The 25,668-nt window shown below is 45.6% G+C and overlaps 1 protein-coding gene across 15 annotated transcripts in view; it reads right to left on the bottom strand.

Annotated features, from left to right (window-relative positions):
• The window catches only part of TRIO (trio Rho guanine nucleotide exchange factor), a 372,206-nt gene that overhangs the window by 20,548 nt on the left and 325,990 nt on the right, over positions 1–25,668 (bottom strand). For 14 of the 15 annotated variants that reach the window (XM_079917624.1, XM_079917622.1, XM_079917617.1 and 11 more), the window contains 11 exons: positions 19,890–20,182; positions 18,338–18,508; positions 15,690–15,785; positions 9,286–9,434; positions 8,096–8,162; positions 6,433–6,536; positions 4,851–4,920; positions 2,561–2,650; positions 1,870–1,962; positions 1,096–1,146; positions 786–863 (listed from right to left, as the gene is read on the bottom strand). In XM_079917624.1, the coding sequence (XP_079773750.1) occupies positions 786–863; positions 1,096–1,146; positions 1,870–1,962; positions 2,561–2,650; positions 4,851–4,920; positions 6,433–6,536; positions 8,096–8,162; positions 9,286–9,434; positions 15,690–15,785; positions 18,338–18,508; positions 19,890–20,182 (1,262 nt within the window). The remainder of the gene's footprint in view (positions 1–785; positions 864–1,095; positions 1,147–1,869; positions 1,963–2,560; positions 2,651–4,850; positions 4,921–6,432; positions 6,537–8,095; positions 8,163–9,285; positions 9,435–15,689; positions 15,786–18,337; positions 18,509–19,889; positions 20,183–25,668) is intronic. The other variant, XM_079917625.1, reaches the window with a different exon arrangement.

Below are 25,668 nucleotides of genomic sequence, written 5' to 3'. Positions count from 1 at the left end.
TCTTGGCAACCTCTGTGTAAATCACTGGCCTCAGTTACAGTCAAAGACTGAAAGTGGATCTAAGGATCTAGTTCACAGTGGACGAATGCTTCTCAAGGTGCGGTCCGCGGCCTGGTGGCACCAGCACCCCTGGCGGGACCCGCTCACAAAAGCACAGGAGCCTGGGTTTTCAGAAGCTCTCCAGGAGAGCCTGTGTGTGCTTTTTGGAGAACCACAGCACCAGCACGTTAAACCCAAATCTCTAGCAAAACAGTAGGCAAGAAAAGTAAAACCTTCCCGTCTTCTTACTCAACAAATTGAAAAAAAAAAAAGAAAGAAAGGCTTCTGGTTCTGAATATCTTTAGGATACTAATAGGTAATATGTAATCTGAGTAGACTGTCAACTCATAGAAAAGTCTGTAGGCTAACGATGAGCACAGTGACCCTGGGGTCAAGCTCCCAGGCTGACAGACGACAGAAGGACGGGCCCCCTGTTTTCCACTACGCCTCATGCCAGGGAAGGAAACTCCGCTCCTGCAGCAGCAGAGGGCCCAAGAGACAAAGCAGAGTCCTGCCTGTTCCCGCCACAAGGCGCTGGGCTTTGAGCAGAGGAAGGTACCCCCCCAAAGCAAATCAAATGCACCAAAAGAAGGTGAAAGAAAATATCAATCAGGTTGAAGGACGGTGAGAGACGCCAGAAAACCAAGCAAAAAGGATCAGCTTTCTCCAGGTGGAGACAAAGAATCCGAGACCAAAGAAAGTGATGGCAGCCAGAGGCCGAGGTTAAAGAAGAACAGCCGCATTACGTCAAATCCTTGCAGCCGCCCGACGTTCATCATGTCGTTGCAGCGCTTGGGGACGATGCACATGACCTCCACGGCTCTCTGCGGGGTGGGGTGGGGGGAAAGCAGAGTGAGCGTTCAGTTCCAGAGGGCAAGGCTGGAGCGCTAACCCTCAGATGCCGCTCCTCCATCAGTTCCTCCCCGTTCCCGCCCGCTGGTGTGCAGAGGGCACATCCGGGGCTGGGCAGACCCGCCGTCACCCACCGCCCCCAGGGACAGGCTGGGGACGCGCGGGGATTGAGAGGGGAGCCCAGGGCCCGGGGGTGTTAAGTACCTCTAGTTCCGACGTATCCAGGCTGGCTTTTTTGGAATACTTGAGGAAGTCCTGCAAGGGAAATGGAGAGAAGGGCATGACAAGGGTGATGGTCGCACAGCAGTAACCTTTTTGATCACGTGAGACGCCAGGCGCTGGGTAATCCTCATTTTTTCCTCCCAGTAACACAAAGAAAAGGTATCCTTTTGTGTATTTCAAGGCACAGTAGAGCAAAGTCAGACCAGATCTATCTAAGCGGGTCATGGTTCCTGTTTCACTCCAAGACAAGCGCTCATCTCTCTTTACATCCAGGTTCTAAGTTTTATACATGAAGGAATCTCAACACCTCTAACAGTCACTTTTATGGTGGAAAATGGTGTGACTTTGCCTTCAGTGGTGCTTAGGAGTTTGAATCAATCCAGGGCCACTGCTGAGCCCATAGAGAGGAACAGGCAGGGATTAAATATTTGATTTCATCTGGAGCCCCAGGAAGATCAGAAAATACGTAAGGTGGATAGAGCCCAAGACAGCTCATTGGTATTCAAGCTCTGTGGTGGGGAAAAAGCTCACTTTCACTGACCTTTGGCTCAGAACCTCATGTAAATGACAGTGTAAGGTGCCTTATAAAAGTTTTAAAAAGTTACTCAAATATTACAAATCAGAAATGAAAAGCCTGCTTCGTATTTTTTATAGAAAAGGTTCCCGTCACCTGCCAAGCCCTTCCATCCCCTCACGAGTCTTGTCCTCCCGCCAAACGGTCTCCTGCCCCCAGCACGGGCACCGGCAAAGCCTCACCTTCAGCAGCAGCTGGTACTTCATGATTCTCTGCACTGGTTTGATCAGCAAGTCTGTGAGCTGCAGCCTGTGGCCAAGGCGCTGCTTTAAGTCCTGTGGTTTCAAAGTAGAAAGAAGGATCGTAAGTTTTGTCTTTTAAAGTCCCTGTAACTGTCAGAAATGCTAACTAACTACACTGCAGAAGTAACTACTTCTAGAAAAGAGTAAAGAAGAGAAAAGATGCCACGCTGCACACAACCAACAAGTGCTGTGCCTTCGCTCAGAATGTCCGAGTTTGACACTGAAAGATTTCTGAGCTGTTTCTCAAAAGCGTCTTTAATGCTTGCCTAAAATGGCCTTCTCTCAATTGCTTTCTTTTATTCATACAAACAAATATTTTATTTCTAGGCTAAAAGTCTAGATCATGAATTATTCTGAATTTGAAATGAGGCTTAAGTTTGAGATTGATTTTTAAAACCCCTTATTTTAACCATGACCCCAGTCCTCTGAATACTAAGGGATACGATCACAGCTTGAATTTACACTCATTTCTCTGATTTATAGGAAAGAAATACAGGTTCAGAACTCATATAACTGAGGCTAGATTTCCTGAGGATTGCTTAATGTCCTGGGAAACAAATGATATTTCAATTTTTTGAAATCAACTGTAACAAAGGATTCAGAAATACTTTGTTTGTAACTTAGGTCTTACCTCAAAAAAGGTATCGATGTATTCTGAGACAATGTGCTCAGACTTTGGTTTATTTTGACAGTAAACTATGTACATGTGCAACCTTCTCTCCTAGGAACGAAAGGCACACAGATGGGTTAGAACACAGGTGCACATGCAAGTGTCAGCTCATTCATAAAGGAACGTTTCTTAAAACCACACACTTTACCCAGCAAATACGAGAGGCAGTGAAAGGACACAGTTCTTAATGTTAAACGAAGAATCATTCTCCCCCTCTTCAAACCTTGCCAGTGGTCCCAGGAAGCCTGGCTCTTTTCAGGAGGTTAGAAAAACCGCTTTAGTCTCAAATACTGAAGGCAGCGAGCCATCCCTTAATGCCCTGATCCTCAAAGTGTGGTGTGCACACCCCTGGGGTCCCTGAGGCCTTTCGGGGACCCATTAGATCAAAACTATTTTCCAAACAATACTAAGCTGTCATCTGCCCTTTCTGTTGCGCTACCATTTGTAGTGATGTGCAAAACCAGTGGTGGGAGAAACTGCTGGCATCTTAGCAAATATCTTTCACTGCTACACATGCCAATTTCACCTAAGGATGTCCTTGATGAAGTGATTAAAAACTCGTTGTATTAAAACTCAGCCATGGGGACTTCTCTGGTGGCGCAGTGGTTAAGAATCCGCCTGCCAACGCAGAGGACACAGGTTCGAGCCCTGGTCCGGGAAGATCCCACATGCTGCGGAGCAACTAAGCCCGTGTGCCACGACTACTGAGCCTGCGCTCTAGAGCCCGCGAGCCACAGCTACCGAGCCCACGTGCCACAACTACTGAAGCCTGAGCACCTACAGCCTGTGCTCCGCAACAAGAGAAGCCACCGCAATGAGAAGCCCACGCACTGCAACGAAGAGTAGCCCTGCTCACCACAACTAGAGAAAGCCCGTACGCAGCAACAATGACCCAACGCAGCCATACATACATACATACACACATACATAAATAAATACCAAAAAAACCCCTCAACCATGGACTATACATCTTTTTAACGTTCCTGTGACAAAATGGAGATCCTCGTGACACGTGTGCCACGTGCTACAGTAGTCAAGGAAAAGCCCTCGTGTGGCTGAGCCAGGAGCTGAACCGACTGCTTGTTTTCATGGACCATTTTTACTTGAAAGAATGATGGACACAAACTATAATTATTTACACGTGGGTATCTGGTAGGCAGTTTCCTGAATATGAATAAAATAAGCCTGTCATTTCAAGGCAAACAACCTGCAATGTCTATTAATGATGAAAACTTGAGCTGTCAAGCAAACAATTACACTTTTGGAAAACATGGATCTGCTACCTGGAACTTGACGATACTTAAAGACAATACTTAAATACTTAAAGAACACTGACAACACTCAATGAACAAATCTGATTTCTTGATACTGTTTATTGAAATATTTCAACATCTGGAAGATCTGTCTGAATCAGTGAACCAGAATTTACAATGCAGGATGTCACAAGCTGGTGCAGGGGTAAAAGAGCCTTTAAGTGTGAGACAGTTCAATGGCTTCTAGCGCGACAGCAAGAGAGAAGTTCACCAATGGGTTTCAGATTCCATGTTGCGACTAACCTTTAAGAAATTCTCACTTGTTGAGTTCTGATGCAGTGTCCAAGAAAATTATCTATACTTATCAGAAAAGGCTATTAAAACACTCATCCCTTTCCATCCAAATATCTGTGAGGATAGATTTTCTTCATAAATTTTAACTAAAAAACACACTACAATAGGTTCAATACAGAAACTGATATAAAAATGCATCTGTCTTCTATTAAGCCAGACATTAAGGAGATTTGCAAAAATACAAAAATCCTGGTCACTAATTTTTTGAAAATATAGTATTTTTTCCTAGAAAAACCCCCAGACTTTTACCGTTAACATGCTTCTTTTAGATACACACAAAAATTTGGTTATTATATTAAACCCACTGCACGTCTCGATACCTCACCACCTGCACCAGACACTCGTTTGCCTACAGACATCCCCAAATGTTCCTCCTTCTGGTCTGGCTCTGGTCCCCTTCTGACCATCCTGTACTGTTTGTGAACTGAACAGCCAACTGGGGCCAGGTGACTGGGAAAGCTGCTCGTTCACGTGTAGAAGAGCAACGGGGGATTCCGAGTCCAGCTCGCCGCCACTGTACAGTCTGATTTTATTCTTAATGTGAGGACTTTTGTAACCCACACGTGAGTTCACCTTTAATCTGACAAGCCAATTACTAAATATGACAATACAGAACGGAATGTAAATAATGCTATTGTACTTACATGTTTAACAAAAAGGGATCCTAGTTTTTCTGGATCTTCAAGGCACTTCTCCAACTCTCCTAAAAAAAAGCTGAAACGAAAGGAGAAATATTAGAACCATTTCCAACTTGGCCTGCTAATTTTAGATTGAGATTTATATTTCCAAAATACTCTGTTTTGACAAAAACAATTGGGAAGTGTAAAGTATATGCTTAACAAATACAATGTACACTGAAAACATTCTGTTAGGACAGAAAACAGAAAGAGACACAGGTTTACAAGGCAAGGCAGAGTGAGACATCCCTCGACTGGCAAACTTCCCTTCCTCTGGATAATCAACCTTTTTGTCTCACTTTGTTTTTAAATGACACAAACAGTAATATCCCATCTGAATATGGGGTAAAAAATAAATGTTTCAAAGCAATTGGTCATTTTTCTTTCTAAAAACTTGGTCCTCATACCTGTGGGTTTCATATTCTTTCCATGGTAATTTTTAGGAGGCTCAAATTGGATAATAACAGATACAAAATACTGAATGTTACCTGGGCTGGCTTTATAAAGTTTTCTCAAATATTATCAAAATCAACTTCTAGGTGACACATATTAGCTTCCACTAAGATCAGAATTAGGTATCCACAGAAACAAAGCAGCTGGGGACAACCACTCGTCACTTCTTCTGGGCCACAGTAGTTGGTAAGATGTATGCCCACCTTAATCATCACTTCCATATGTTGATATTTGTATCTGGTATTTTACTAACCTGCAAACCAGTACACCAATAAATGCTACATTGAACTGTGTTGCACTTGAGGATTCAGTATCCCCTAGTTCTGCGCACACCACGGCAGACACCACGTTGCCGGGAGCAATTTCTCTGTCTGGTCGTCCCAGGAGCCTTGTGCTGTTTCCCCTTCCCTGTCACAGCTTAAAACCAGCCTTGGGAGCAGATGACTAGATGACAGCACCGAATATCCTTTTTTAAAATAGGTTTCACTGTAGATTAGGACAGGTGTGGCAAGGTACTGGGATCAAATTTGATTTGCATGGGCAATCATGTCTACTTTCCCCATTAAAGCTGACTTGAAAAAACTCTCTAACAGTAATTTGGATTTATTAAAGAGGTGGCTGCAATTCTAATTAGAAACGCTCACCGAGTCTCACTCTATGCAGATGTGATTCTAAGTGCTTTACATGTATTAACTCAGTCACTCTTCACAAAATCCCATGAGGAGGGTAACACCGTGACCCACGTTGTGCAGAGGAAAGGATGGAGGCAAAGAGAGGGGAAGCAAAGGGCTCGGGGTCAGGACCGTGCTGTGAACCCAGGCGGTCAGGCTCGGCGCCCGGGCTTCCAGCCTTCCCAACACGGGCAACCTGGATGGGTCCGCACAAAGAAGGTAAGAGACTTCCTCGTGCTGTGAAATGCAACCAGCAAAGGCCTCGGAACACCAATATTTCCTTTACACCAGCTACCTCCATGGGGCCACATAGGTAAGGAAATGAAATGAATCAACAAATATCCTTTCTCGTTCGCTTGGCGTGATGCAGTTTAGCGGGTGATGACAGACTGTCCGCCAACGAGCATGGTATGCATTTTACGTACTCTCTGTGCCAGTCGTAAATCTGATGGATGTTGCCAAACACAATCTTGTCTTTGCCTTTCATGTCATCGGGAACGCCATCTTCTTTCATAAGTGCCATGTAGCCCTAAAATTAAATATTTAAACATAAGATTATGTCATTGAACATGTTTGAATCAAGTAATGGTTTACTGATTGAGAGCCACAAAGGATAAAAAAGACATACGCACTGTCTTGTAAACTAACTATGTAAGAACAAAAATCCTTTGTGGGGCTTCCCTGGTGGCGCAGTGGTTGAGAGTCCGCCTGCCGATGCAGGGGACACGGGTTCATGCCCCGGTCCGGGAAGATCCCACATGCCGCGGAGCAGCTGGGCCCATGAGCCATGGCCGCTGAGCCTGTGCTCCGCAACGGGAGAGGCCACAACAGTGAGAGGCCCGTATACCACAAAACAAAACAAACAAAAAAAAACCCAACCCTTTGTGAAATGTGTCCTTAACTGGCCCTTGAAATACAGTTACATTCACTGACATGATTTTCTCTCCCTAAACTATTTAGCATTCAAAGATCAAAACTCTTCTGAGGAATTGGAAAGTTTAAATAAATGTAAATGGTTTCATAAAACAAATCATCTTGTCAGCTTGTAAAGATTAAATACTTGGCCAGAAGCATATTTCCTCTGTTCTCGGTACTGATCTGATATAAACAGATTTTCTTTTCTTTTTGGATTATTTACATAATTTGTTAAACACGGATTTAACAACATACTTTTCACAAACTGATTTTTAATAACAGTTGATTAACTATGTTGCTAAAATGTGGTTTAAAACTTCTATATAACTTGAATGTGATTCAGCCTGTACAAGAAGCTCTGAAGTTTTCAAGTTACTGTTAGTAATGATTACAGACATGTCAAGCATGTTTAATCCTTTATGTTACGCAATTAACTGTAATAGCCATTACTTTTAATGGAATGTACATCCAAAAAGTATTGCCCTGTACATATTTGCAAAGTTGAAAGAATAAGTGATAAAATTTTATATTATAAAAATAGCTTTTTGATAAGTTGAGTTTATTAATATGATTATGCCCTAAAGTTAATGGCAGGGACAAGCCTAGAAAGAGCCCTTGATTTAGTATGAAAGGCAGTGGTTTTGCTATGGGTACAAAGTACGTATCAACTTCTGGTCAGTGAAAGTGGTGACATATACGTTCTGTGAAAACTACAAGCAAATGGCCTAGGGTGGTAGCCACAGACCAAGCTCTGAACCCAGGTGATTCACGATGTAACTGAATCCATAGCTGGTCACATTGACTTTTCAACCAATGATGTCCTCATTTCTGTGGTGATACCCACTCTTGTAAAATAATTAAAGGCCAGATTTCCATATAAGAAATTCAATGGTTGGAGATAATATTTAAAAACTTAATTATAAAAAGAAGAGACTATGTCAAGAGGCACCATGCAAAAAAGCCTTTAAAAAGTGAATACCGATTGTTGAGATAATTGGCTAAATTTTACTTTTCAGAAATATTTTGTTGGTTGTTGTTATTGTGTTTTGTTTTAGTCAAAAATATTTTTAAAGCTTTTGAGAAGGTATCAGCTTTCAACCGTCCTGTACAACACCCCCCGTGGCAACCCTCAGGGCGGATGGACACAGGTTATTACATCTCTGAAACACACACCTCCACCACACAGCCGAGGTCCCGCACATAGTCACGTTCTGTCTCCACTAATTCTTGCAAAACGTAGCTGAAAAAAGAGAGAAAAAACAGCGTTTACCACCCACAATCCAAGGAATTTTCTGAATGAATTCATCCGCCCTTTTGTTTTCGTCAGGTCAGATTCTGCAGGGGCGGCTATGAAGTGACCTCTCAAACTTACACAACTGGATCTCCAATTCCTGTGTGTCCCCAGTCACTTACAGGTTCATGTGGGTGACCCATGGGTGCTGCAGAGGTTACAAGACACCTCGCATTCCGGGAATTCACAGCACCGGATTCTGATCACATGTATGAGGACCGAAAGCAAGACAGACATAACTTTGTTATAAAGGCAAGATGTTAAAGGAAGTAGGGCTTTTGCTTGTTTGTGTTTTCATGATAAAGTCATTTTAAGCTTCGCTGGACATACAAAAGAAATTTAACTCAGATGTTTAAAGCCTTGGGTCTGATCACATCATTCAGAAGTATTTCTTTTCGTAAGGTTCAGTAACCGTTTAAGGCCACTCAGATAATAGAAGACAATTCCTTGATCGGTTACAGCAAACAACCTCAGTTGACCTAAAAACGTTTGTTGGTTGGTTGGTTGGTTTGTTCATTCATTCATTCAGCCAACACTGGCCAGGCACCTCCTATGCACCCGATGCCACTCTAGGTGCTGGGATACAGCACTCAATAAAACCAAGTCTCTGTACTCATGCAGCTGGTTAAGTTTTTTCCTGTTCTCCAAATGCAATTTTAAACCTTCTGTAATATTCCTCAAGACTTTTTAACTGAAACTGAAAAGCTCTACCACTAAGGTATGTTTCAAGCTTTGGGGACTGCATTTAATTTTATGTTATCTTCTTTTTTCTTCACAACTATGTATATAATAGAAAGTACGGCTGTTTCTCACCAGAAGTGACAAAAAATATTCTTGTATCATTCTTATTTATAAATAAAGTATAATATACAAATAAAACAATAAAAGCTGCAGCTATGGCTTACTGCACCCTCTTGAGGTTCTGTACGTTTGCAAACAAACGTACAATCGCTCGGCGAGAGACCCTGGGTCTCCTCCTCGTGTGACTCAGAGATGAATCCCAGCCACAGCTTCGTAGGTGACAAAGCCAGGAGGGAAGCCACCAAACAAGGACAATGAGAACATTTCTTACTGCCGTCTCTTTAAAGAGCTGGATTTCCTCTCTTCCATCTCATCAATGGGCGAGGAGGAGGACAGAAGGGAGTTGTCTGAAGGGTTGAAGGAGGGGCTGCTACTGTCTCCCTGGTCCACGAGGAGTGAGCTGGGACGATCCTCCAGCGCCTAGAAGAAACCAGATCGCCCGTCAGGCCTCCTGCCTACACAGCGCATGAGGCTGAAATTAGGACCAGAAAATCTCATACGTCAGAAAATACAGAAGGCCTGATTACAACACTGTAGAGTCTATGTGTGTGAAATCACATCGTATTTAGCAACAAAACCCCCAGCATTAATTCTGAAACTGAGTAAGAGGGGCTGCACAAAAGAGGAGAGTTAGAATGAAAAGAACGGTGAATTTATACCTGTTCATATATTCTGTACCTGGTTACCAAATAATTAGAAACAATACCACAGACTGTACCCATTTCAAATCTAGCCATTTTCTTTCCAGTTATATTCCTGTCACATGAAAGCATGACCATTTCAGAAGTGTGTGCAGTCGCCTCGTTCAGGCCGGTGTACCCAGACACACTGCCCACATTCCTGGCCGGTGGACCATGCAGCAATGTTAGCAAACCTCTGTTTTAATTAAACAGACTCGTACTTCAATGCACAGAGATCATGCAGCTAAAATTAATCTCTATCTCTGTGACGCTCGCAACTTTCTTCTTCCTTAGTAAGTGGTTGCCATGCCAATCTTGAACACAACTTCTTCGGTGATCAATAAATCTGAGTTGAATATTGGTGACTTTTCTCCCTGGGTTAGTGTTATAATGATCAGCAACTGGTTCCTTTCTAATTGGTACCTATTCATTTTCTCTCTTAACCTGAATTCACAAAACTACCAGGGGTAGAGGTGATAGTGCCTTTTATAAAAAAATGAAATACATTTGATTTACAATGTCATGTTAGTTTCAGGTATCCAGCAAAGTGATTCAGCTATATGTTTTTTTTCAGATTCTTTTCCATTATCAGTCATTACAAGATATTGAACAGTTGCCTGTGCCACACAGTAGGTCCTTGCTGTTTATCTATTTTAGATATAGACGTATGTTCCTGTTAATCCCAAACTCCTCATTTATCCCTCCCCCCTACCTTTCCCCTTTGGTAACAGTAAGTTTGTTTTCTATGTCTCTGAGTCTATTTGTTTTGTAAATAAGTTCATTTGTATAATTTTTCAAGATTCCATATATAAGTGGTATCATATTTGTCTTTCTCTGACTTTCTTCACTTAGTATGATAAGCTCTAGTTGCGTCCATGTTGCTGCAAATGGCATTATTTCATTCTTTTTTTTTAATGTCTGAGTAATACTCCATTGTGTATATATACCACATCTTCTTTATCCATTCATCTGCCGATGGATATTTAGGTTGCTTCCATGTCTTGGCTATTGTAAATAGAGCTGCAGTGAATGTTGTGGTGCGTGTATCTTTTCAAATTAGAGTTTTCATCTTTTCAGGGTATATGCCCAGGAGTGGGATTGCTGGATCATATGGTAGCTCTACTTTTAGTTTTTGAAGGAACCTCCACACTGTTCTCCATACTGGCTGTACCAATTTACATTCCCACCAAAAGTGTAGGAGGATTCCCTTTTCTCCACACCCTTTGATGATGGCTATTCTGACCAGTGTGAGGTGACACCTCATTGTAGTTTTGATTTGCATTCTCTGATAATAAGGGATGTTGAGCATCTTTTCACGTGCCTGTTGGCCATCTGTATGTTTTCTTTGGAGAAATGTTTATTTAGGTCTTCTGCTCATTTTTTGATTGTTTTTTTTTTTTTTTTTGATATTGAGCTGCATGAGCTGTTTGTGTATTTTGGAGATTAATCCCTTGTCAGTCACATCATTTGCAAATAGGTGATAGTTCTTTTAAATTTTTCAAAGCACCCTGGCTGGGCAGAGATGACCAAAAGGTATTTCAGCAACTTAACAGGGAAAATGTGATTTACTTCTCTTCAAACAAAAGCCCAATACAAACTACAAGAACACTTAATATTTCCTACCATATTAAAACCTCTGATGCTTGTCCTATTTCCCCCCTAAGAGTAACAGGCTGAAGCTGGCGCCATCACTGAGCACAGCTTTGAGAACACCAAGTCTGTTCCTGCAATCTTGTTCAAACCCATGGAGCTGTACAAACACACCAACTCCTGCTCTTAGTTATGAAAAACAGTTAAGGAACGGGGCTTGATGGGAAAGTAGCATTCTTATTTTTAAATAAATAGCTCTTGACCTCTAGTGGAAGCACACATTTCGTGGTAGCAGCAGGGCCTGGTCCATGCGCGTGGGTCCTGGAGGCCTTGGACAGGAGACTCAGGAGACTGGAGGCTGGAGGACGAGGGAGGGAGCAGCAGTGCTGTCTCCTGCCCAGATGTGCAAGGAAACAGATGAAGCTCGTTAGCTTTAATTACGGTCACTTGAACTGTGAGCAAAGAGAGAGACAAGAAAGGTTCCAGATGGCCGCTCACGCAGAGGAGTGGGCGGAGAGGCCCCGTCTGGACCTGCCCCAGTGGCATCCAGGCTCCTTCCGCTGCCTCTCCTGGACGTGCTGGTGTGGACCCCGGTGGGTGGCCAGGGAGGGTGCAGGCGCGCCCCAAGGCTGCAGTCACGCTTGTGCCATCCACTCCTGGCCGCCCAGCGGCTCTCCCACCGACTGTGCGCGAGTGAAAAGGCTCAAAGCTGCCCCAGAGCTGGAATTACTGGGACTTTACATGTTTGGATGAATTATCTGTGGAACCTTCTGGGTTGGGTGGGTTTTTGTGGGTAGGTTCTTGTCAACTTTCCCTGTTTCTTAAATGAAGAGAGACTACCTGTGCAGACCTAGCTCTTCTGAGGTTAGTTTTGGTAAACTGATTTTCTTAAGAAACTGCCCATTTCATCCAGGTTTTCAAATTTGCTTTCAAAGCGTTGAACAAAGTAACATGTCATGATTGTTTCAATTCCCTCAGTTTATCTTTCCTTTGTAATTTCTTCTTTTGTGAATTTGGGCTATTTTCTTTGGAAGGTTACCTGAAGTCCATATGTTTTGAAAGAACAAATTTTGGGTTTTATTTCTTATTCTATTTTTCTGTTTTCCAACTCATTCATTTCTGCTTTTATCTCTGTGAATTCATTCCTTCTGCTTTCATAAAGAAAATTCTGTTGTTCTTCTAATATCTTGAGCTACATGTTTATTTCATTGATTTTCATTCTTTCTTGTATCTCCCTTTATATTCAGATCAACAAAGAGAAGAAAACTCCAAAGTCAAATTCAGTCCCTGCAGCTGTCAGCTGCCATTGCCCACACCTTCCAATACTGATCAGGAACGTGGAGGTGGAGAGAGAGGCGAATTCCAAGGAAAGGTGTGCAGGGCGGTTTTTCCTTTTCAGACGGAATCCGCAGGTTCAGGGCGAGGAGAGAGTCAGTTCCCTGAACACACACCGCACGACAGCAGGACACCTTCTCCCCTCGCCTTCCCAGTCCACTGCACACACAGCTTTGGAGGGATAATGGTTCAGCATTCAAATCCGATCACGAAGTCATGAGAGCCTAAGAGACGGCCCTCAGGAAAACGAACAGGAAGACCAAGGAGCCACAGCACACGGTGAAATACGCAGGAATAACTCAGAGTCATGGGGAGCATGACAGGGTGAAGGATATTAAAATGGTTCACTAGAGGTTTTAGTGACAAAAAGTACTTCCTGTTTGAGGATTAGTGACCAGAAACCAAGGGAGAGTTGTTTCCCCTGAAAAGAGGGCAGAATTTAGATTACATTCCATGTAGAATGAAGAAGAGATGCGCTCACCATAAAAAGCCTAAATATGGTTCTGCAACGGGGAGGGGAGGCACGAGTGAGCGCCCAGGTGGAGGGAACCCGGCTGGGAGCTTAACAAACAGCAGTCGGTTTACCATCCCCTGTTTCCAGCTGAGAGATGGGCTCAGAGAGGCGGAAGCGGTCAGTAGGAGAGTCTGAACCCACACCTATCTGATTCCAAAACCTACGCCCTTTCCACTCTGCCCACAGCTTTATACCCGTTAACTTCAGAAGAGACATAAGTGAGTAGAAATAAGTCAGTTTCAATGGATAAAGTTTAATTATTCAGAACTTAAAAGGGGGAGTAAAGCAGTAAGAGCTGAGAGACCAGCCATAGATCTCCTCTCCATCTGAAGTCCATCTGAATTAATTACACATGAAACTCAGCCCACTCACAATGTAATCCATTCAGATACTTGCAGAATAATGACGAGCAGGTTGACAAAGTGTTGTCTCACAACATTCCTTGGGAAAACTACTTAAATAACTAGACAAAAATGATTTTAATGATCATATAACTGATGTGTATAAACGGCTGTTTTGAAAATGTTTAAGGATGTTTAAGAATGCTTGAAAACTCATTAGATATAATTTAAGCATCTTTTTAGACCATTAATCAACTTGTCTCTCAAAAAGATAGCCAGGATGTGGTTTAGCTCAGTTCCTACTGACATGATCCCAAATTTTTGACCAGTGGAGTCAAGTTCTTGACTTATTTACCAAGTCCTAGCAGCCCTCCTGCCTAATGTCTTGTCTAAGCTCGAAGCCCACTGCGTCCTTCTCAGATCACAGCACAGAACGCCAAGCAGGGAGAATTCCAGCTACGGCAGGGCAATACCTGTCAGTCTGAATTTTGGATACAATTCCCCATTTGACCTAGTCAACCAGCCTCATTAGAAGCTGCTTAGGGGTGGGTGGGAGAAGAAACTGGAGTTATATACATGGTACCTAGTTAATACTGGCTTTGAAGATAAATTCCTAACTTTAAAGAAGTACAGTTAACTCTTGAACAATGCAGGGGTTGGGATGCTGACTCTCTGTATACGTGGTTCCTCGGTATCTGTGGTTCTGATTCTGTGGATTCAATCCAGGGCAGACTGTGTTGTACTAGAGTATTCACTATTGAAAAAAATCTGCATGTAAGTGAAGCCATGAAATTCAAACCCACGTTGTTTAAGGATCAATTGTATACCCTTTGATCTAGCAACTCCAGTGCTGGAAATTTACCCTACATGTTTAATCACACATATAAATGAACAATGGATGTTTATAATAGTGAAAAGTGAAAACAATTGATATATATTATTATGAATTTATTTAAATAAATTATAGTAGATTTCTTTCTCTGCCCCTTAGCAGCTGGTCAACTTTTTAAGCATTTTGTGTGCCTCAGTTTTCTCATCTGTAAAATGAGAATATGATAGTACATGCCTACCTCGTAGGGTTGCTGTGGGGAGTATATACAAAGAAACTGGCTGGAGGGAAAAACATCAAACTCTTATGGAGAATGGAATGTGGGAGAGGCCAAGGGCTTTTACTTTAGGAGGTGTGACTTTTAAAAGATGTTGTAGGGTAGCAGGATATACTAGTCTAAAATGTTGTTACCATTACTGGGTTTTCTATTTCACAGGAAAACTAAAGAAACACAGAAGTTTATTGACTTGAATTTGTTAGAAACAATGCAAACCTGTCTAACTTCAATAAATCGACATTTGATTTGGGGCTTTTATTAAATGAATCCATGTTGACCAACTGGCAACAGAGAGGTCACAAAAAGAATAAAGCCCTTATACAGCAATGCAAACCCTTCTCTCTCATACACTGCAAACCCAAGTGAAAGATCTCAGAGACAGAGAGAGAGACTCCCAGTGGCACCTGGGAGTCCAATGACCCTGTGCACAGCTTCGGACAAGACTGGAGTTGACCACACTGGCTATGACGGTGCCAGCACCGCAGACAATGTGGGTGCAGGAAAGGACTGACCTTGGCTCCTGGGAGGTCCCTCTAAGCCTGTGGAATGTCCTGCCTGATGAAGTCTCTGTTTACCTGGGGTTTGGGGGCTAAGACAGACAGTCTATGCTAACAGTGTGACTTTGGGTGAGGGCTTTGGTCCACGTCCTGTCTTAATCCCTGGAGAGGCAGGGGACAAGGGTGAGCCATGTGAGCTCACCCTCGTGTATGTGACTGAGCCCAAATAAAAACTCTGAACACCAAGGCTTGGCGGGGCGGGGGGTGTCCTGGCTGGTGACACCCTGCACATATCATCACACACTGTGCGAGGTGGGGAGAGTCTCCACTGGGAGAGGACAATGGCAGCTTGAACCTGACCCTCCTGGACCTGCTCCTGCACCCCTTCCCTGGCTGATCTTCACCTGTGTCTTTTCACAGCAATGAACCGCATCTGCGGCTTCTCTAAGTTCTGTAAGTCCTTCAAGCCAATTACTGAACCTGAGGGTGGGCCTGGGCTTCCCGAACTCTGTCCTGCAGACCAGAGCCACACCTGGACGAGGGCCCGCCCACCTACAAGTAGCACCCTGGAGCAGCTTCCAGACCTCAGCCTGAGTCTCTGGGGAGCCTTACCATCTTGCTTTTCACGAGTTCCTCGATCGCACTGACAAGCTCGGCTGCGCTCGGCGTTTCGGAGCTGGTGGGGCGGACTAATAACCGAGAAGAGGCCTATGGAGGAAGTTGAGAAAAAGAGAGGGGGAGGGAAATGCCTCGTGTTAGTCACTGGGCAGACAGAATTCTCCTGCAAGCTCAATCTCCTTTCAAAAGTAATTCCAGACAAAAAGACCACAAGTTTGTCTTTGTTTGCATTTATTTAAAGTCATCTTTTAAAATTTACAATATTCTGACATGAAATACTAAATAAGACCTGTCTGGGATACATGTGGAAAGCAGACAAAGTCTGTTTCTAATCAGCAGTCATGTACCATCAGAATGTTTTTCAAAGAGGTGACTGGGCACGGGAAAAGTCTAACTTTTGCAACTGCTGGCTAGGCTACTGGCTAAGGAGGAAAAGGCAGAGAATCTGATCAACAGAAGAGTGAAAGGCTTAAGGGCTAATGAGTGAACCCTTTAAAAAATCGGGAAACAAAACTGGATACTAAAAATGGCTTTACTTTGTGGATGGGGTTAAAAGAAAGAAACAAGAAAAGGAAAGGAACCGGGAGTACTGGCCAGACAGGGAAGAGGGGGACAAGCTCACCATTTTCTGTGCCATCCACTTCCCCAGTGATTAGTGCAGAGGACAGGAGATCTGTGGCCTCACAAGCTATCAGATGCCATTTACGGCTAGAGTCGGGGTGTACAGGGGTGGACAGGTAAGGAATCTGGGGGAGGGGCTACTGAGTTCGAGTTTCAGTAATTAGCAAACACGCTGTGTTTGCAGATTACTTGCACCGTTAATTTACTGGAAACTAGAAGAGGGGTGTAATATGAACCTTGCTTCATATTAAGGACAGCAGAGATGCATGTGACACACGGCTAGCTGTCCTAACGATGCATGTCTCACAGCAGACAGATACGGATTTATACGTTTACAACGAGGCTGTTACAATGCGGATCCAGATATGCACTTGGCAAAACAAATGTTGGCTTGGTCTAATGAAATCTGGAAGATGAGGTGAAGAAAACAAGGAAAAAATTCAAATGGAGAGGTAAGGAAACTGAGCCAAAACAGACACGGAACACAAATCAACATAATGCTGCAGTGAAAGTTTACGAAAAGAGAAAACAGAACAAAACAAAACATTAGTCACAAGATAATATACTCTCCGGGAACATCACTATAGACTTTTGTAAAGGAAGAATTTCTGTGGGTAATACCCAAAGAGGCAACACAATAACTGATAAATGACTTTGGCAAACAGAAGAATATAGTGCAATCCACTCTTTCAGTGGAGAAAAAGACCCTCTTATTTGGTGAGTAAGTCAGCCAGGCCTGGCACCTCACTTTCGGCTAACCTCCACATTTACGCAATTCCAGTTTTCTGCTTTTAAAGAGCTATGGCTTAGAACGCCACAAAATAACCCAGGAGCTGTCAGAGCCTGGCTTCCTGGCGGGTCTGCTCTGGGCAGTGGGGCGTGAGCTTCTCTCCCATCTCAGGCCACCCTGCCCCCCGCCCCCCCCCCCCCCGCCCATGGCACGGGGTCTGTACCTCAGATGCCCTCCAAACCCCAGACTCGAACCCAAGCTCCCTCCTTCTGCCAAGCCCACTGCGCCCCTGCTGTGCACTGAGGGCCCCGGAGCAGGAGGGAGAAGAGGAGTTCTACAGAGAAGGCGCCTTAGGTTAAGGCTAATGCGTGATCGGCCTTTGGCCTCACGGCCGTCGATCACTGAACCAGGGCGACCCCGGGTCATCACGCACGGGCCCATCCAGCGAGTGACTGTGTTAGCACTGAGGGAAGTCAGGGAAGGAAAAAGGGGAAGAAGGGGGAAAACTGACGAAAACATCTGTTTTATTCAGAAACCTTAGTTTCTGCCAAAAAAAAAGCACCAGTAATGACTCCATAGGATGGTTTTCAACACCTGCCAATTTGGAGAAGCAGGATGGGCCAGAAATTGAGAGGATGTATAAGCCACAGTTACCAGGTTTCCTTCTTGATATTTTAGGGCTGTACAGAGTAATTTTAGATTATGTAAGAACTCAAAAAAGCCCAGAAAACAAAAAAATAAGATTTACTTGGCTTGAAGCCTCTGCATACATCCAAAGAGGAAATTCATGGTTTTGAACTGATTCCTGCACTTTGACAAACTCCGGTTTGACCCATGTTTGCCACGTTGGTAAAAGGAACTGGACAGCAATACCATCCCATCTGAAAACCACACCTGTCTGCAGACACCTAACAGAGAGAACCAGATGGGCTCATGTGCGTTTAGGATGCAATCACGCAGGTGGCGTGCGACTTCTCTGCCCTCTCAGGGACCCTGGTTAGTACAGTGAGAAAAATTAAAATGACTTGAAAAGTAGCAATTACGAAAGCATCCATTAAAAATGCACTGAACGTATTTATACAAGCACACGTGTATGAGAGACTGCGTGGGTTCCTACAGCTTAGTCTAAATGCCCTTTGCTATCTATATTTTTGGGGTGAAAGGCATCTTCCAGGTGCCTTTTCGCAGCCCGGGTCGCTCTCTATGTCCTGCAAGGAGGCCGGGGCACAGCGGCAGGCAACCGCCAGGCCCTCTCCTGGTGAGGCTCGGTGTGGGCGTGGGCCCCCCTTACCTTGTCGTCCTGTGAATCCGGCTGCAGCAGGCTGTGCTGCTGGATGGCCATGGGCGGGGGCAGGGGCACGGCGTCGGCCCCCTCCTCCCCTTCTTCCTCTCCGCAGCTCTGCATGCCCGAGGACGAGGATTTGGAGAGCGTGCCGCTGCTCAGGCCCTCGTTCCGGCCTCTCTGAAACCAGACCGACATTCGCCCATTGGAACCCGGCCCTGACTGTCCAATGTCAGTTCACAGAAACTGAGCCCTCAGGGGTTAACTGGAAAAGCACAGCCGGCATCGAAACTGAGAGCAGAAGTCAAGGCCAAGCTCCTTCCAACCCTGGCGGGAGCTTCCACTCCCTCCAGCAACCCAGCTCCCTCGCTTGCCAACTTGGACAAGGGAAGGGCCACTGACAGTGTCTTGGGAAGGGACTGCCAACGTTAACCGTTAGGCTCTGAACACATCTGATCTTCCAGAAGCCCATTTAAAAAGAAGGTTCAAAAATCTGAACATAACCCTTAGTTTCTCTAGTCTCATACTTCACTTTTTGTTACTTTGCTCAAATAAAACTCACTGACGTCAGGAGGACACAGAGAAAAATACAATTCAAGGTGTACTTTAAGAATCTGAGTTAAGTATCCCATTAATTTCCCCCTACTCTTACTTTTAGAAAAAAATTTCAGTTTTTCATTTCTATCACGGGGACACAGTATATAAAACAGAGAGATGAGGACGTAAATGAACCCTACGCTCCTGTGAAAACCCACGGCGAAAACACGCCTGGGCAAAAGGCAGCAGAAACCCCACATCTGCAAAATACATTGAACGACACAAATCCTGTCTTCTCTCTCTCTCTCTGCCTTTTTTTGAGCCTGTGAGGGAACTGGGGGATAGGGGTCCAAGTTAAAAACTCTGAGGGCCCCTCACTGACACCACACTGCTGAAGGTTCATCTTGGGGACCATAAAGGAATTCGGTTCCTTGCAGTATAATTTTAAGCTCCCACCTCCTCCAAAAAAGGGGAAATTAAAAATAATTCCTGGCTGACCTACATACATTTATCTTCGATGACATGGGAATAATCCAGTGTTTACTGCTGGGTTAGCAAAGTATATTAACTGTGTGCTTTCTACTCAGGACAAGACATAAGCATGAATATGTATGAGTACGGGGGCAGGGGTGGTGGTGGAGGTAACTAGAGGATGCAAACATTCCCTTAGTCCTTCCAAGTCTAAAACTGGTGCTTTCCTTGCAAAATGCTGCCCCCGTGGTTGAGTGCTAACCTCAGGGGCCACGTAAATCTTTTGCCTCCCGGGAGGCACCCCTGGCTTTGCCTGTGATGGAGGTGAGAGGGGGCTACGGTGGCTGGGCACCATATTCTCCTGAAGCAGGCGGGGCTGCCCATGGTCCTCTGATTTCTTGATCCGAGGCCACGCGTGGGTCCCTGACTCTAGACGCTGCTAGAGGAACGGAGCGGGGCTCTGACCCTGGTCCTTTCCAGAACTTAGGGAAAACCACCAGACGAGTGTATTCGCTGTTCCCACGACCCGGAGGGAGATGCCGGAGGCCCTGACCTCTTCCACCGTCTCGTCCTGCGGGGTGGCCGCGCTGTCGTCCGAGTCCTTCTGCGAGCCGGCGTCGGCACTTTTGCGGACCTCCCTGCTCTTCTTGTGCTTGTGGGCCAGCTTCTTCACGTGCCCGTCAGCCTTGCCGCTGCTCAGCCGCCGCACCGGGCTCGTCAGCCACTTGCGCAGCGTGTTGCCTGGGCGCTTGGGGCCCGGGGAGCTCTGCGCCCCCATCATGTGGGGCTGGAGGGAGGCCACGGAGGCAGGCGGGCTGGCATCATTGCTGGAGACGGACAGCGAGTCTGCGGGGCAAGAGCGAGAAACAAACAAGTGTGACTGGCAGCCCCCAGAGTCCTGTTGGTGCCGCTGTGCCGACGAGCAGCGTCACCACCCAGGTGAACACCAGGTTCAGGGGCCGCCGGGAGCGGTGTCTGGTGGCTCTGCCCTGGGGGGAATGTCCACATGCTCACCCATCCAATGGCTCCCCAACTTGAGCTTTGCTAGAGGTGATTTTTCTCCAGGTGTATTGCCCCCTCCAAAACCCCCCAAGTCACCAGTCCTGGAGACCAGCATCATTATCGCACAGGCTCAAAATGTCACTGTCACTTAAAATATCACAGACATTGGAGGACACACTGTTTGAATTATTTTCACCCATCTCCTTGACAGACAAGAACCAAGAAAGAATGGCTTAAAGAAGAATTTAAAGGAAGTTAAAAACTAATCCTGGTGGATAAATATACAGTTTCACTCACTCCCATGAATAGAAGTACCACTCAATAAATAAACATGGGCTTCCTTGGCGGCGCAGTGGTTAAGAATCTGCCTGCCAATGCAGGGGACACGGGTTCGAGCCCTGGTCTGGGAAGATCCCACATGCCGTGGAGCAGCTAAGCCTGTGCACCACAACTACTGAGCCTGTGCTCTAGAGGCTACGAGCCACAACTACTGAGCCCACAAGCCACAACTACTGAGCCTGCACTCTAGAGCCCACGAGTCACAGCTACTGAAGCCCGTGTGCCTAGACCCCATGCACTGCAACGAAGAGTAGCCCCTGCTCGCCGCAACTAGAGAAAACCCACGCGCAGCAACAGAGACCTAACGTAGCCAAAAATAAATAAATTAAAAAATAAAATGTTTAAAAAAATAAATAAACACACACGAGTACAGGCACACCTTGGGGACGTCGTGGGTTCGGTTCCAGACCACTGCCGTAAAGTCAATAACGCAATAAAGTGAGTCACAGAGTTTTTGGTTTCCTAGGGCATATAAAAGTTATGTTTCCACTTATTGTAGTCTATTCAGTGTCCGACAGCATTGTCTAAAAAAATGTACATACTTTAATTAAGAAATACTTTATTGTTAAAAAATGCTAACCATCATCTGAACCTTCAGCGAGCTGTAATCTTTTTGCTGGTGGAGGGTTTGAAAAATTGCAAGACTCAACAAAATGTGACACAGAGACAAAAGCAAGCAAACGCCATTGGAAAAATGGCTCCAACAGACTTGCTCGATGCAGAGCTGCCACAAACCTTCGATTAGTTAAAAATGCAGCATCTGTGAAGTACAGAAAAACAAAGTGCTATAAAACGAGGTATACTTGTATGTATGTACACGTGCGTGGGTGTATAAATCGGTATAGACGTGAGCTGGTCAGGCATTGTGACAAACGGCACCCTTCTAGAAAGTTCAGTGTGGAAGGGTAAAGCTGGCTGGTTCACTGGGAAATCCGGCTCACGGCCCCTTGTTTCCCAGCTGTTCTCTGGAACTACACAGGCATCTGCAGCCTCTGCTCTCAGCCTCAGCAAAGTTACTTCACGTGTTGGAGAAAATACCAGTAACACTTGACAAAACAACAACAACACGTTTTAAAAAGAAATGTGAGTAGGAGAAACCTTCCTCAAGTAACCAAAATGTTACTTGAAGATATATCCAAATGAATCTTCTCACTGGACTTGAAAAATTAAATATAGTCGACCCTGAGTTGTTAATTTTTCAGGAGAAAAAAGGAGACATAAACACACTTAGGTAACAGCTGACACTCAACAGATCTGTGGAATTACGTGAGACGTTACTTTACAAACAGAAGACCAGTGACCTGGGACACTTCTTGGCCCTGTCCCGAGCACTGGACTCTGGAGGACTCCTCCCACAGCAAAATGGAATAAACCGCTTCACTGTAGGAAATGGAAGGAGCGAGATCATTCACTATATGCTTGTTATTTTCTTAAATCTTGTTAAGTCTTGAAAATTAAAATTAACCTTTAAAAAGATGATGTTATTCAGCTGCCTGTATTAGCTGTATTTACCTCTGCGGCACTGGAGACCATTACCTGCTGCAGTTACAAAGCAAGGCAGTTAATTCCAGTCCTGTGATTACATGTACGACAGAGTTGACAGCAGTTTCCCGCTCACGCTCAGATGCCCGGGCGAGACAGCGGAGCGCCGTCTAACTGCTGCCCGTTCCCTCCTCGGCCGAGCCTTGCAGGGGAGCAGGGGAGAGGGTATAATCTTCCATAAACAGATGACGCGTTCCAAGCCGGATCACTCATTCTTCAAAGTCTAGATTTTCTCAGAGGCAGACTCAGGCTCAATACAGCATCCCCCCCCTTCCTCGTGTATATATGTGTGTGTGAGCATATATTTTTATTTTATTTCTTTTCACAGAAGAGTGACTAAAACGTCCCCACGTCAGCCTCGTTTTCCTCAGGTACCATCGGGAGGAGGCAGCAGAACGAAGCCATGAAGTAAACAGCACGCCTGCTGTAAGGAGCTTCCTGGGGACTTTCTCAGGTGCTGACTTAGGGTAAAGGGCAAACAAGGCAGGCACTGTCACTACCCTGGGCACTCCTGCTGCGGTGACAACAGGAAGGACAGAAGGAAGAGGAGGGGTTGCACAGTCCACGTGTAGATGATACTTTACTCAGCTAAAGTGTTTCTAAGTACCCACTATCAATATTAGCAAGGCACTGTGCTGGCCACAGCAGGGGATGTACTTCATAGGCGTTTACTGTGCCTTTACTGTGCTGGCATGCAGAGCCAAGCCCTGTACTTGCCACTGGACAGAGATGGCAAAGCCTACATCCTCCTTTACCCCGGGGACCCACCTGCAGGGCTTTCAGTGATCACATAACCATCATTCAGGCAGAGCTGTGACACTTCATGCTGTAAGCGAGTACAAACTCTCGTAGAGGTTGAGAAGAAGGGGAATCAGGTGGAGGGATCACAGAGGCCTTCCTAAAGGAGGTGACGCTGAAGCTGGCCTTTGAAGGAGCTGGGCCTGAACAACCCATCAGGAGGAGCTCACAAGGACGTAAGCTCCAGGAGGGCGGGGGCCTCGTCTGACGTGTCTCCGAAGGTGTGCCCGGGGCCTGGCGCGGTGCCTGGCGTACAGCAGACACCTAGGAAGTACTGACTGGAAACAGCAGAAATCCCAGCCCAGAGAAACAGAGCAAGCTGACCCGCGGCCCTGTTCTCGGGACGGGCGTTGCTTCGAGGAATATTCACTCAGCCGCAACCACACGAGACAGAGAACCACGAAGGTGGCGCCCGGCTGGAGGGGGGGGTGGGCGCGTCCCCGACAGGTGACGAGCGTCCGTGATGGAGCTCCGTGGTAGGAAAACGACAGAGGCAGACTCGCTTTCATAAAACCGCATCAACTGCAGGCCTCAACGTCACCAGCAGAACCCTCACACGTCCCAAGTGACGGGGACACCGCCTAAGCCAACGAACGAACCTTCCACGTGTCTGGGAGCCTAAAAGCAAGCATCTGGGGGGACGCAGCACGGGAGCAACGCGGCCCATAATACGAACCTTCAGTGAAGAGGCCGCCCACCGGGAGACCTGGCACAGTCTCTGTGTCCCCCAAACGTGCGGGGTTACGGAGAAGTGAGCGCTCTGGGCCGGGTGGGCAGCTGAGGGCCGTCGCCCCGACACGCAGACCTCGCCCCCGGGCAGCAGCCCCAGCGGCCTTGGGCGGCACGAGGCGATGAACTGCAGTCCATCACCAAGGCCTCGTGGGACCCGGCTGGCTTTGCAAGTGTGATTCTCAGGGCGTCCCTGCCTTGCTTAGGAAAGGAGATGGTGGTTCACCAAATGGTTCAGAAAGAAAAAGAGATTAGAGACGACACTGCCAAGCTTCTCTCTGGGTGCTCAGCTGCGTAAGAGTTGGTTCTCTGCACTTTGAGAAGTAGGTTCAAAAGAGATTTTTTCCCTCAGTTGGCAGGTTGAGCATTACCAACGTGGCCGTGGCCTGACCAGTCCAGCCTAGACCCAGGAGCGAGGCAAAGCTGTCCAAGGTCAGAGCTCACCAGGGCTTCAGGGAATAGCGGTTCTCTTCTTGAGCTACTATTTATCGTCACTTAAGTGACATTATTTCACTTTACTGGAATATTCATGACTTAGAAATATGCTAGCAGCAATTACAAACTAAGAAGAAAATTTCGTCGTTTCTTAAATTTTACCTTGAAAATCTATTTCGTTTCAGAAGTCTGAAAATGTAGAGGGAAAATGTCTTCCCCTGCCTCTAAGATTAACAGATATTTCGTGCTGTGCGCAGATCTGATACATTAGTCACAATCCGGGGGATTAGCAATGAAAAAATGACCACAAACTAAAGCAAACAGATACGTTCCTTCTCTCGCCAGTTTGTTTTTAACAATAATACTTAATTCTTCATGCTGTTTGACACTTTCCAAAAAAAAATCTTATTTTTTTCTTTTCAACATAGAAACTCATTTTGCCCAAATCAATGGATTTTAACAGTCCATTTACATGCTCTGTGACATAATGCATAAATCAGATTTTAAAACACTTAAAAATTACTTAAGTCAATTATCAATAGAATGAAATAAAGGACCTGCTATTATTTTTTGTTATCTTAAGAACAGACTCTGACCACTAGACCCACTGCTCTGATGCAAAATTTAAATTAAACAACGGGTCCTAATGACATCTAGTAGAATTAAGGTCTCCAGTGTTACCGGAGTTATCGTGACTCACACGATAAACGAGTTCGGTGGTCTCCTTGGGAAGATTCTAAATTACTGGTCTGCACACAGGTGCCTCACGCAGCTGAGCTCCCGGCGGCTCTGCCCCGCTGCGTCTGAAGGGTCACGATTGGGCACAGACGCTGCTGGGAAGGCCCCCTTCCTCCCTCTGAGACCCCTCCTCTCTGTTCAGGTGGATTGTGGGCGGCTCAGGCCAATGACAAGAGTAATCCTAGGGCGGAGGCCCACGGCCAGGCTCTCTTTCATGACTGCAGTTGCAGCTGGGTAACTGTCAGGACAGGAAGCCACCGTGACCTAGACTCCAGGCTACACGTGGGCGGGCGCTGGGTCTGGTTTGTTTACAGCTACGTGCTCAGCTGGCACATCCTTGGAGCTTAGTAAGTTTATGGTGAATATATAACGAATGGGTCGGGACTTCCCTGACGGTCCAGTGGCTAAGACTCTGAGCTTCCACTGCAGAGGCCCAGGTTCGACCCCTGCTTGGGGAACTAAGATCCTTCATGCAGCAAAAAAAAACCAAAAACCAACAACCGAACGGGTGAGTCAGTGAATTGACTGCCAGCTACAGGCTGTTTTCCAGCCTGAGCTCACGAGCCTGATAACGTACGTTGACCCCGTGAACAGTGACATCCTGACTTGGTGCTATACCCCACCAGTTTGGAGACGAGCTACAGGTCACATCTAATTTTCGTCCAGCTTGTGAGTCTGAACTATGTACGTACAAGATGGTAACTCAGAGTAGATGAGAGCTGTCCCTGTACCGGCCTGCCCTACGTGAT

This window comes from Stenella coeruleoalba (assembly GCF_951394435.1).
Source record: "Stenella coeruleoalba genome assembly, chromosome: 3".
NCBI classification, from domain to species: Eukaryota; Metazoa; Chordata; class Mammalia; order Artiodactyla; family Delphinidae; genus Stenella; species Stenella coeruleoalba.
Note: the sequence above shows the minus strand (reverse complement) of the source record. Positions and strands in the feature narration are given on the sequence as shown.